At 40.8% G+C, this 13,697-nt stretch overlaps 1 protein-coding gene across 1 annotated transcript in view; it reads right to left on the reverse strand.

Annotated features, from left to right (window-relative positions):
• Nucleotides 1-13,697, reverse strand: part of timm50 (translocase of inner mitochondrial membrane 50 homolog (S. cerevisiae)) — a 43,067-nt gene that overhangs the window by 11,508 nt on the left and 17,862 nt on the right. The window contains 2 exon segments of the mRNA XM_059331214.1: nucleotides 1,131-1,250; nucleotides 3,810-3,868. Coding sequence (XP_059187197.1) covers nucleotides 1,131-1,250; nucleotides 3,810-3,868 — 179 coding nt within the window.

The raw sequence follows: 13,697 nt of genomic DNA on the forward strand, positions 1-13,697 counted from the left end.
TCTGTCGCTCAGAGGTCGTGACCTTTCCCACTCAGGTCGGCTCCTGTTTGCTGCTGTGTGTGTGTGTGTGTGTGTGGGCAGGGGTGAGTGAATTGAAAAGTTTTCTTTAGTTTCTGTGTTTGATGATCTGCAGCTGTGATTACAGCTATAAAATGTTGGTGACAGTTGAAGAAGAGGGAAGAAACAGAGAGGGCTTGTGTTTATACAAGAAGAACAGAAACACATAATCATGGTGGGTAAAAGTGTGTGTGTGTGTGTGTGTGTGTGTGTGTGTGTGTGTGTGTGTGGCAGGAAGGAGGGTTCAAGTAGTAGGGCAGGTGAACCTACTTGTCTGTGCGTGTTTGTCTGTTTTAACAGGCAGCAGGTGTCGGGTTACGGCTGCTGCACACCTGTCAGGTAGGTGGACAGAGTGCATGCGTGTGTGTGTGTGTGTGCATCTCAGCAGACAAGACAAGTCGACAGGTGGTGGGACACACCTCTGACACACACTCCTTGTCCTCCACCTGTCCCATAAAACCATTAACCCCCAACTCCAACTTCTGTTTGTTCTACAATACAAAGGTGTCAATAATTAATATTTTATATATAAAGTTTTACTGATTATGCAGGTGCATCTCAATAAATTAGAATATGATGGAAAAGTCAATTTCCAGTAGTTCAATAACCCCAACCAAATATTGAGTCATATATATGGACATACTTTTCAGAGGCCAACATTTCAATATTAAACATACTTTTTAAAATTGGTCTTTTGTAATATTCATTTTTTTCAAGACACTGAATTTTAGGTCTTCATAAATGTGTGCCATAAGCATTCTAATTAGAAAAAATTAAATACATTTAGACATGTTTCATTCTGTGTGTAATAGATCTATATGTGTTATTTCCCCTTTTTGAATTGAATTACTGAGATAAATAAACTTTTCTACGATATTCTAATTTATTGAGATGCACCTGTATGTGTAGCATATGTCTAGGGCTTTTATTGTGAAAGGTAAACACAGAAGGAGTCAAGACTTTTCAGTGAGGTGGGATCTGGTGTCCAAGACTTTTATATATTCAGTGTTTTTTTAGCTCATGTTTTATAAACCGTGGGGAGATCTCCTGGGTGAGAGTGTGCGGAGACGTACCGACCACTCGGGGTGCAGCAGGACGTCGGTGAGCTCCAGTACCAGCGTGTAGGGAGGCTGGTAGTACGGCTCCTTCAGAGGGTCGGGCAGCAGCTTCGGGCTCGTCGGCTCGATGATCATCTGACCGGGACATCAACAAAACAGAGAGACAGACAGCAGGTCAGACTGTGGCTTCATACATCAACATTAACAACAAACACACAAGACTGTTGAAAAGCTTCAATCAGCAGCAGAAAAAGAGAAAAAAGAAAAAGTGACCTAAACAAAACAGTCAGAATCTCTTTATTCTGCATATGTCATTTAAAATAAAGCGTTTCCACCAACCAGATCCTGTTAAAAATTAAAAAAAAATTAAATTCTGCTCCTCAGAGACACTGTGAAGACATTATTGATTCTGCTGAGACCAACGGTCACGTGACAAATACTCACTGAGAATCTGTTTACACAGAGCAGAGAGGAGAGGACAGGAGAGGCTGTTTACACAGGACAGAGAGGAGAGGACAGGACAGGAAACATGACAATACTTATATAGGTATAAAACAGTATATTTTAGTTTTGGCCCCAAAAGACTAAGAATTAAATGATTCACAGTTTAGTGTGTTTGTTTTGGGCCCTCTGCTGTCCACTCAGTGCTCACAGTCAACATGTTTAAAATGTGCTGATTTCCTATGGTTGAACAGTGCTCAAGCATCGACTCAGACAAGCTGCCAGAAAAAAAAAATGTTTCTGCAAACCAATAACACCTTTGCTATTAAATGCATCCTGTGCCCTTTAGTGTTTGCAAGAGACAAACTACCGGTAGGCTTTAAAACTCTGAAAATAAAAATATTCATAGCAAAAGCTCCAGAAGTCAGTCTGCAGCGAGAGGACTCAAACAGACACAGAACTTCCACCCAAGAGATGGCGGGATTTGTTGTGTTCATGTCCCAAGCAATGTCCCATTAGAAGTTACTATTAACTTAGTAGTTAGCAGTTATTTACATAAACTTACTATCCAAATGTTTTATTCTGGTTTGCTGAAGCAACAGCAGTTTGTTAATGTGCACTTCACAGTAAAACAGGAACCTGTTCACATTTAGTTTAGTTTAGTTTTTCTCTTGTCAGCCTGGTTGAACGGTTCTCCATGTACAGAATACTTTTTTTCCCGTGTGATCGTCTGACTGGACAGAATCAATCTTTTGTGTATTTCATAACTAGTAAAATCTTCTGGCTGAATCTTCCATCTTAGATATTTTATTCTTGCCAAACTCGGCCCATATTACGACTATCAAATCCCCAAACAGGAAGCTGGGAGATGTCCATATTAATATGTATCCACAGAATATACATTATGAAACTGTTCAGACCACAACTTCTCTGTTCCGAACCCTTCAGACTAGGATGTGCGTGGGGAAATTGTAGAACGATTTACTGAGGAAACACATTTCTACAGTAATGTCTTACTCAAACTCCAAGTATTCATTCTGGTAACTCAGATAAAATCAAGAATAATGTGTGTGGATTAGGTTTTGTTGTGAATCACTTATTAGTAGAAGATTTCAACATCATGAGACTCACTGGTTAATAATGGAAGATTTTCTATCATCTATTCTTAAACTGCACGTCCAAATAATCCAGTCAGATCATTTTAAAGAGACTAAAAAGTTAGTTTAACATGTTTTTTTGCAGTTCAGTCAGCTATTATATTCTTTTTTTGCATTTACCTATTGAAGAACATTCGTCTCTGTAAATACATAGTCAGTAAGTTTACATGACACTTGAAAAAAACTAATTATTGCCTTAATCTGACTATAACTGGACAACTGAAATGCATGTAAACGTGTTAGTCCAACTGATGTTGGAGTTCTCCAACTCCAATTATGATACCCAGATAATGCGATTGGAATAGGATTTTCGCCGGCATGTATGACAAGACCACACATGCATGCATGCTCCAGATGCTCCATCCCCTGCGCTGGCGTATGACCCCGGAACAAAAACATCCAAGACAGCCGGTTACATTAGCTGGTCGCCCATTAGCAGGTCGCAGATTAGCCGGTCGCCAGTCAGTAGCGACGGCACAAAGTGTCTAACTGAGGTCAACTGGAAATGGCGCCATATTAACCCGCTGAAACGACGCATATCACCACCCAGTGTTGAGGAGGAGGACACGTTTTCGTCAGTTATTCGATTTTCTCAGTTGCATGTAAACTGGGACAAGGACAGAAGGCCAATATCGATTTTTAAGCATAGCTCAATTAAACTGTGCATGTAAACACACTGAAAAAATATTTAAATTAAATAAAATAGATTATAGTGAGTAAAATATACATAGTTTATGTTGCAAGAAAAATTGTGCTAACTAATAAAAATATTTAAATTTAATCAAATAAATTCTAGTGAGGAGAATACATTATTTATGATGCAACAAAAATATGCAAACCAATAAAAAATATTTCAATTAAGTGAAATAAATTCAAGTTAATTCATTGAAACTAATTTTAAAAAATGTTTATTAGTTTGCACATTTTTTACATGAATGTGTATTTATCCATGTGTTTTGAGGACATTTTTTAAAAAGTGAGTCCAAAAAAAAGACATAATAAAAAACCCTGAGGGACAATATATGTCAGGATAATTAGGGACATACGTTTACATGAAGTGTGTTAAAGTCGGTGTTCAGCAGGACGTGCGGCTCACCTGTCTGTAATCCTTGAAGTATTTGTAGGTTCTTTTCAACTGTTGGACGACGGGAGGCTCTGAGAGAAAGAATCAGAGAAAACAACTCGTCAACAAAAGTCTAAAAGAAGACTCAAGACCCGTCAGGGTCTGGATCACACAGCAGATGATTTTATTTAATTCATTAATTCATACGGACACACACGGACAGACACATACACACAAATGGACACACACACACACTGACACACACACGGACACACACACAAATGGACACACACACACACGGACACACACACAAATGGACACACACACACACTGACACACACACACACTGACACACACACTGACACACACACTGACACACACACTGACACACACACACACACACACACACACACACACACACACACACACACACACACACACACGGACACAGGTGTCAAACAGCACAGGAAGTGGAGAAACATCACAAATATCAGCTGATACAAAAAGGAAATTAATCCGTCTGCATGTTAAGGCTCCAGCTGTTTGATTGAAGAGAATTTAAGGAAACAAGTCCAACCATAAAACTGTTAAGAGATGTGTCTTCAGGACAGACAGAGGCAAAACGAGCACAGCTGAAGTCTTTATGGCTCCTAAAAACTACAACTCCCCCAGGAGACGCCATCATTAACAGCTGATAACATCTGAACAGCTCGATGAGGCTGTCTGGCCCCAACAGGCAGCCCAACAAGGAGAAAAACCACTGAATATCAATGTTCAGCTGACAACTCTCTAATGGTGCAATTATATTATTCATGACAGTATTTAGTGTCTTCCTCCAATATTAAAATCAGAGTTCAACAAGCTGCTTCAGAATCATCTCCAAAAGTTTCATTCAGGGCTTGAATATTATAGATTTTATCGTCAGTGGCTATAAAAACACGATAACTACATCATGATTAATTTGCATTATTGGGATATTAGTTTTTATTGACACAAATGAGTTAAAAAGCCAACCAACTCACTAACACTCAATGAACTTTGAATTGATTAAAGTTTACAACTGTTTTTCCTCCAAATGTCACATTAATTTAGTCACAACACATAAATCGCAGTTCAAATCAAGTAGAAGTTGTTTTATTTGACAGAAAATCCAACTTCTACTTGGAGTTAAGAGCATCTTGTGATGATTATCTGGATAATATTGGAATCACAATTTTTTTTTGTGGCCTGAAAATTACACACTGTTCCAAGTATCAGCTCATTTCTTAGACATCTTACTATGATGATGCCCTGAAACATCTCAGACTCAGACTCAGACTTTCTCATCACTTAATATTCAGCAGCTCTTTAAACGCAGTGAGTTAACCAGCTGCACAATAAGTACTTTATTAAACTGATTTATTCACTTTCTCGTCTTTTTTTAGATTTAGAGTAAAGAAAAGAATGACAAATGCCCAAAATAATGTCCCAGTTTTTAGTTTTTTGGCATGCAAACCACACAAATCTTTGTCTTTATCGTGCATATATATCTGCATCAGTGTGAGGTCTTGTGTTTGTGTTTAATGTACGAGAAGCTCGCTGAGGTTTCACTTTCAGAGCCCATCAGTGCAAGCTGTGATTGGTCGGCTGATCAGTTATTTATGATCAGTGTGCTGATCAGACCTGATCAATGGCGCCGAGACACGACCTGCTGATAGGCCTGCGAGCTAATAACACGTCCAGCTGTCAACGTGTTAATGACTAATAATAATAAAGACTTGGTTCCCCATGGGGCTGTGGGCTCATTACTGCAAATAAGAGCACAATAGCAAGATACACACACGCGTGCCCCTCTCCCCCCCTCTCTAAACACACACGCTAAAGCTAGCACGCTCTGGTCCCAGGGGACTCAATCCCCCAGAGTTCATAGCAGCGTGCTGAAGCAGGAAGCAGAAGCCATCTGCCGCGGTCCTGCTGTGATGACGCGCTGACGCCATCACACGTGTGGGTGTGTGCATATGTGCATGTATAAGTGTGTGTGTTAGCAGATGGGGGAGGAAAATAAAGATCAGAGGTGGGGCAAAGGTTGGAGAAGACTGATGTGCAGAAATTCAGTTTTCTGACAACAAAAAAAATTAGAGATCAAAGAGTTTGATGCATTTTTACTGCAAAGAAGAGGACCTTTAGATTTGTGCTCATGTGGAATACGAACATGGAAAACAACTCAACCTGCAGGAAGAATTCAAGCTGTGTGACTTCACTTTGTGAGGATACAAGAAGAGAAAGATTTAGTGAAGCGGTTTGAGGAATACATATAAAATTTAGTCAAGCAACAATAATTGGAGCCCATAGACCACTTTCTGCACCAAAAAAATGTGTTTTTATTGATGCCTTTAATGCATCAGTGTGCACTTAAAGTGAGACGACGAGAAACGTTTTCCTTTTGGGATAAAAAAATCTCGAGGTGTTAAAGAGGAAACACAAAAAATCTATATTTTTTTACTGCAAACTGGAGATCTCTTCCAACTGTTTGTACTCATGTAAAATAAAAAGCACATTTAAAAGTTGCTAATCTGAACCAAATTGAATGCATAAACAGCTACACAACTGGAGCAAGCAATCAATCTGGTCCTGTGTGTGGTATTTGTGTTTTTTTATGGATGCAGCTGTGGAATAAGTATAAAAACCAGGCAAATTATTAAGAATAAAGTGAGTAAGAGATATGCTTGGGCTGGCGGGGGTCAGTTTGTGTGAAAGTGTCCTTTTAATAAGGAGCTCAAAGAAAACTATGATTTTAATGATGTCTTGGTTTGGTTAAATGCTTGTTTCCCCATTTGATGAAATTTCCCAGCTAATGCGAAATGCATCAGTGTGCAAGTATGAACTTCCAATTAGGCAGCAATCCACATGTTTTTGTTTTGGTGTCAAAAATGTGAACATGTGTTAAAGAGGAAACTTCAAGAGCTGGCACACAGAGCCACAGCGGCCTGAGAGAGCTGAGGCAACTCAACATCATCGCTGGAACTTCTTACGCCTTCTTACAAATCTGCTTGGGGGCAAAATGGATGAGAAAGTCTCAAACAGGGCTGTGATGGGTTTTAGATCAGGAATTGTGACATCAAGCATCCAGTTTTAGATGTTTTGTGATTTCATGGACACATTGTGGTGCAGTTTTGAGGTTTAATAGCAATTAAAAACGGCTCATGTCAGGCCATATTTTCTTTAATTGGACGTTTGTTTTGAAATGAAGTGGGGTGTGAACATACACTAGTGTACGCTGAGGAAAATGATGTATAACACACACGCACGCCCGCAAGCATGCAGTGTGGCAGTGTAAGCGTGGCTGTTGAGTAACCTCTCCCTTGGGAACCCAACCAAACCCACCCTATAGTAGGAAAACTGAGTGTGTGTGTGGCATGCAATATATTGCAGTGTTTTCCAATGATGTCAGCCTCGTCAGTATGTGTGGATGCCTTCTGTGATGTGTTTGGGAAGGGGGCAGATTAAGTCAAGCTTTTATTATGTTAATTGAAGGGGGTGGGGGGAGGAGGAGGAGGTGGTGGTGTTGATGGGGAAGGATGGAGGGGTGGAAGTAATGTCTGATGGGTGGATGAACAGAGGATGAGAGGGAAAGGATGGAGAGGAGGAGGAATGTTTGTGATCTGAGATGAATTAATATTTGTGTTCAGTGGACACTTTCCCTCTTCCAGCTGGGCTTTTTCAGATGTAATCAATGCCCTTTGTGGTTCCTGTGGTCTTATTAAGGCTGATGATTTTAGAATGAGTTTTGGTCAACAGGAACCACCATTTATTGGATCCTTGTCTACAGAGCAGAGACAATTAGATGATCTATGCTCAAATTACGTGCTTAATACAAGTGCCAATATTTTACTGTCTGAAGCCCAACATTTGGGGCATTTTTGGAATCAGCACAATCATGGCTAGACGTTGGAACAACTTAGACATGTCTAACACAGTTATGACATAAAGAGTGTCCCAAATGTTGAAAAACAAAACAAAAAAACAAACAGTTTTCTTCACATACTCGACATATTAAAGTATTGCCATGTTTCCAGCCTTTCCTGTCCTCTCCTCTCTGCTCTGTGTAAACAGATTTTCAGTGAATATTTGTCACTCAGCAGAATCAATCATGTCTTCACAGTGTCTCTGAGGAGCAGAATTTAATGTTTTTAACAGGATCTGGTTGGTGGAAGTTTTGGCCACTTTTTTGAGCAGAAACTTTAATAACTGATGATCCGTTTTGATAATTTTTGGCCATTTTTTAAAAAAAGAAAACATACTTTTCACAAGGAGCAAAGGGGTTGCATTTAGTGTCTTCGTTAATCAAAGGTGGTTTTTGGGTGTAAAATGAAATGAAACAAGAGTTACATCTCCCCCTCTTTATAATAGCAAGGTGTTCCTGCTCCTGCTACCATCAACAACTTAATTTAACTGCATATTAGCACCGATAAACTATAAAACTGATGAAGAAGAGTGCGGCTGTATGTCCCTGTGTGTGTTTGCCGATTATGTGCCATTTTGCTTCAAAACTGCTGTTTTTAAAAAAAATATGTATACGTTTTTTAAATGTTTTGAGACTGAATTTTGGTTTAGTGCCTATATAGAGTAGGGACCTTTAGAGGATTAACAACCCTGCCGAAGTTTAGCAATGCCATAAATTACCTTTATTTAGGGCTTCGGGAATGTTGTAACAAGGGTAAAGAATATAAAGTGTTTAATTCATCCCTACTGGTGGTGGAGAAATGTTACCAACTGGCATGTTTGTGTGGAGGTGAAATAATTGGGATTCTTTACATCCTGATGATAATCTGGGAGTTGGAGAAGAGGCCACCACCTCCTCCTCTTTCCTCTCCTCCCTTGTTTCCCTTCCTTTCATCTTCTCTCCCTCTCTAACGGTCTTCCTTTCATAGTCAATGTCGGCTCTTTGTGCGAGAGGCCTTGCTCGGTCGAGCTGTCAGATCAGGGCTGGTGTTTCCCTCTAAACCAGCCTGGGTGGGCTGGGCCGAGCCGGGCCAAAGAAGCTGGGCTGAAACTGATCGCAGAATGACGCTGAGGCCAGTCAAACTAAATTGATCGTGCAGAGGCAGATTTAACTATTACGATGTTTAATACACCTTGCTGCATCAGTTACGGCCAGGTGTGAACTTCAAACTGGATGTTAAGAAAGTGTCTGCTGGTAGAACTGAACAGGACAGTAAATGTGCCATAAAACCAAAACTAGGAGCTGAAAGAGACTAAAGAGCTCAGATAAACATCTCACAATGTACCATAAAAACCTAAAAGACCTTAGTGTGTCTAATATTTCTGGTTTCTTCACCAAGTGCAACAGTTTCTATGACATGTTTGATGCTAAAACGGGTGGCGTCTGACAGAAATAAAAACATTTCTGTGATCTATAACAGAGGTGGTAAACATGAGGGCCACAGAAAACGAACTTCATGTTGAATTAAACAGATCATTTCATGTTGTTATTTATCAGTCTGGAAGGAGCTCCACATATTTGGAACGTGAAGAAATCTATTTCAAGTTGCGTTTCCGTCACATGTGTCGACTTGTGGGAAAATATCCCCCTTTCAAGCAGCATTAAGCTGGAAAGGAGGGATGGAAAAAAGAGAGTGGATATAAACAAGGTCACAAAAGCTAGTAAGGAGGGAGGAGAGGAAGAATGGAGGAGGGAGGGAGGGAGGGAGGGGTGGAACAAAATAATGAGAGAAAAGAAGAAAGAGGTGGAAGGATAAACAGAAAGACGGTTATGAACGCAGCGTGGAGAGGGGAGGAAAGAAGGAGGGGACGGGGGAGGAAAGGAGAGAAAGAGCGATAAAAGAAAAAAGGACAAGAGTAGAGAATGCAGGATAAAGGGATGAAAGATGACAAAAGAGTGAAGGAGAAAAGATGAAGAGTAAGAATGCAAAAGGAGAAAAGAAAGCAAGGAAAACAGGGATATAGGAGATAAAAGGTAAAGATAAAAGACAAAAAAGACATGAGGAGGAGGGAAACAGATGGATGTAAAAAGCAAATAAGGGAGTAAAGGAAGATTCAAGACAGAAAAAACAAGTATGAAAAATGGGAACAAGAGGAGGAATAAAAAGAGAGGATGGGGAAAATGGAAGGGTGAAAAAAGAGGAGCAACAACAAAAAAGTATTAAAGCAGAGGATGGAAGGAGGAGAGGAGAAAAAGAGGAAATACATGAGTAGAAAAAAGGGGTAGAGGAAAGGAGGGATGAAGAAAGAGGTAAAAAGAAGATGGAGGTACGGAGAGATGGGTGGAGGGGCCTCCGTCCCAAACAAAAGCTGTGGTCAGGCTCAGCATTTGCTTCACAACTCCTCCTCCTCCATCATTTGTTTTCTCTCCGGGTGACAAACGGCAGCGTGGCCCGGCCTCTTTAATGTGCCCACCGGTGTGCGTGCGTGTGTTTGTGTGACTGGCCTCTGGGGAAAGTCTGTGTGTTTCCCTGTTAGAGCAGCAGCAGTGAGCAGGTTTTATGTTCCACATTTACATTATGGTAAACACATGCAGTGAGGAATCTAAAGGGCTGGTTTATAGGATTAGGAGCTCGGAGTCGACGGCTGACATTTATGAGATAGAAACTATTTTTGTGCTCAATTTGGACTCATACAACCGTACGCAAGAGTCCACTTTATTAAAGCCAGGCTGGTTGTTTCCCTTCAATGCTGCAGTGTTCAGTTGTAGCAGGAAGATGCACTTTATCTAACTGTACACAAACAGATAAGCATTTTTGAAACACTTTCAAGGTACCAACACCAAAAAAGTTGACTGTCACTGCCTCTATCATCACATCTGAATTCATACTATAAATCAGATCTGGTTCCTGTCCAGAGTCGGACGCAGGAGACATCAGATAAAAATGAAGACAGGATCTCTTCATTTCAAATTTTGAAAGATTCATCACATCCCTGAAGATTATTATGAGGTTAGGCAACATAAGTTTTATGTACCCACACGCACAAACACACACAGGCACACACACAGGCACACACACACACACACACACACACACACACACACACGTTCAGATAATTGTTGGCCTGTGAGGATCAAGGGTCAGTATACATGTCATGAAATCCAGAGGGGTGTGCTTTGTGAGTGTGCGTGGAGGAGGTGTCATATGTCCTGGTTGCTATGGTATTCGACGCTCCTCTGCATCACGCACAGGGAAATGCCGCCACTTGGCACGCAAACAGAGTCTGTAGCCAAACACGTCCCATTAGACCCATTCATCCATCCATCCTTCCATCATCCATCCCTCCGCCCACCGTCTGCTGCTCCCAGAGGAGAAGGACGGGATGGAGGAGAGGATGCTGGAGAGAGAGGAGGGAGCGGAGGAGGAGAAAATGAAGGAGCAGAGATGGTCCCTCAGGGATCATGAACTTTTACCCCGGTCCCTAAGCTTATCAGGGAATATTTGGCCCTGCTCCCTGAGGTCCCTAAGAGGTCCCTGAGGTCATGATTGGCCCTCTGTAGGAGGCTAATGGGAAATGCACAGAGGGCCATTTAGATATGAACCATGTACGAGTCAGTGGGTAATAATCATTTATCAATATCATTTATCACCTCTCAGTCAAATCAATATGTGATGTAATAATCATACGGTGATGTGATCATCAACAAGCTCAGTTTGAGCAAATATTAAAACAGCCACGATTCCAAAACACCACCCGTTTACTCCCTGTGTCTTTACCCTTTTCCTTTAGTGAACAATGGTTCAGTGTATTTTATTCTAAAGAGGATAAGAAAGGACGTACTGAGACTCCCTCCCTGAGCTTTAAGATGATGCAACCAGCTCTTATCATGGCTGCCACTTAGAAACGTCCAGATCATTGAGGTATAAAGAGAACTGGATGTCGTGCTGGAGGCCGGGCTCTATTAATTCCTATGAAAGCTGCTCAGCGGTGCATGCAGCAGATAAAAGTTTGATTTAGGTGCATTAAAAATACCCGGATCTTTAAAGAAAAAAAATGCCAGGGAGCAGTGTACAAAAGATGAACAAATGTATAAATATATGATATTGAGGGGATATGAGACGGAGGAGCAGAGAGAGGGACTGGAATAACCTGACCTTATGGATGTGTCGGTATTTTTGATCGGTTGTGTTTGGATTGATTTTAATGTTTCATTTTGAATGTTTAAATATTTTGTAATGTGTAAGGAAAATACAGAGGCAGACAGCCAGGCTATGTATGGTTAAAGGATATGGTTAATAGAATATCATTGGTAAAAAGAAACAGAGGGTTATGACTTGATAAGTGCTCTCCACTTTTTCCTACTCCATTACAGACAAGAAATATCTATAAGGCCTTTATTATTTTGCTTAATGTGTGTTTTTTTAAGTTTCTGCAGAAGATTGTATTGTTATTCTTGTTTGTTTTGTTTTTATGTTTTAAATTATACATATTTTGTTTGTTTTTACGTGTTTGAATAAAAAAAGGCTGATTTGATCTGATCATTGAATTAATCGAAATGTTATCGAACTGAATGGATCAAATTCTGACTGTGAAACGAGTCATTTGGCGGGTTGTAACATTCTGATTTACAGACGTTTCTTAAATTGTGTTAAGTTTGTGGGAAAAGTCTTTCTGGGCCCAACCGCATCACGGGACACACCCAGAAACCATTGTTTTGACATCAAAGCCCACTCAGGTAGGAAACTTTTTGGGTGGGGACTAATTTCAGGTGCAGATAATCCACATTTGGTGCTCTAGTGAGTGTTTGTGTCAGCAGCATGGTGTGTGTAGGACTGAGTCATAATAAGCTACAGTGTGGGGTCTTAACGGAGTATACTAGTGTCTTAAACCAACCAGACTGTGAGTGAGTGACAGCTGTGAGGTTTCCATCGGGTCGATCTGCCGGGACAGAACTCTCCTTTAAACAAATTCTGATCGCCTGCTGATATCAATAATCCCTTCGTCAATAGCTCCATGTTCCCGGAGGTCCAGTCCCTCCTTCTGTCCACCATTCAAACCCTCCATCCTTCTGTGCATCTCTCTACACATCCATCCATCCTTCTCCTGCAGCTCACCAGACTCCATTCACTTCACACTTTTAATTTTAGCCCCAGCATTTAGAGCAGAGCAACAACAAGCAGCCAGCTGTAAACAACACATTAGCTTTATGAGTGGAGGACCTCGGGGAGACAGAGATGGAGACAGATGGACAGACAGATAGAGACAGACAGGAAGATGAAAAGATGAGGAAAAACAGAGCAGAGACAGTAATAAAGTTACAGACACAGTGAGAGGGTGAGGAGATGCAGTTTTGTAGTCAGAAAAGGTCAAAGTGGACCTCAGGGAGTATTTTATGGTGGATGGATTCAGGAGGAGGGACACGCGCAGGCAGGAGACACGGACTGGACCTCTGGGACGGACAGGTATTGATGAAGTGATTATTGGAAGCAGCAGGCGATCAGAACACATTTAGAGGGCGAGTCAGCTTGCAGCGCATCGATCAGAAGCTTCGTTCATTAGGTTCGACATCATCATAAGAATCTGTGTGGCTGTCAGAGCTCATCACTCTCCTGATGTTGGACATTTAAAGACTTCTTTTTCTGCACCACATCAGAGAAAACTGGTATTAATTGTATCAGCCAGTTTTATTCCAAGTCCTCAGATTAGTCTGCTTTAGTCAACATGTATTCTTTAGTCCACATGTATTCTCAACATTACAGCCCCATTTCAGTCCGGTCAAAGAGAAAAATAGGACCAAAACCTTTTGAACCGGGCTGTTAACAACTGTTTATTTCTGCTGTAAAATTGGACATTATAACATGATGATTGACTCCCTTATGCATCTGGCCTCAAGTGGTCAGTCGAGGAACTGCAGTTTTGGCATTTCAACATTTTGGGCAGTTCTCTTTTGTATTTGGGGACTTTTGAAAAGGAAATGCCTGCGTTTTATTTTTGCAG

This window comes from Centropristis striata, chromosome 4, assembly GCF_030273125.1.
Source record: "Centropristis striata isolate RG_2023a ecotype Rhode Island chromosome 4, C.striata_1.0, whole genome shotgun sequence".
NCBI lineage: Eukaryota > Metazoa > Chordata > Actinopteri > Perciformes > Serranidae > Centropristis > Centropristis striata.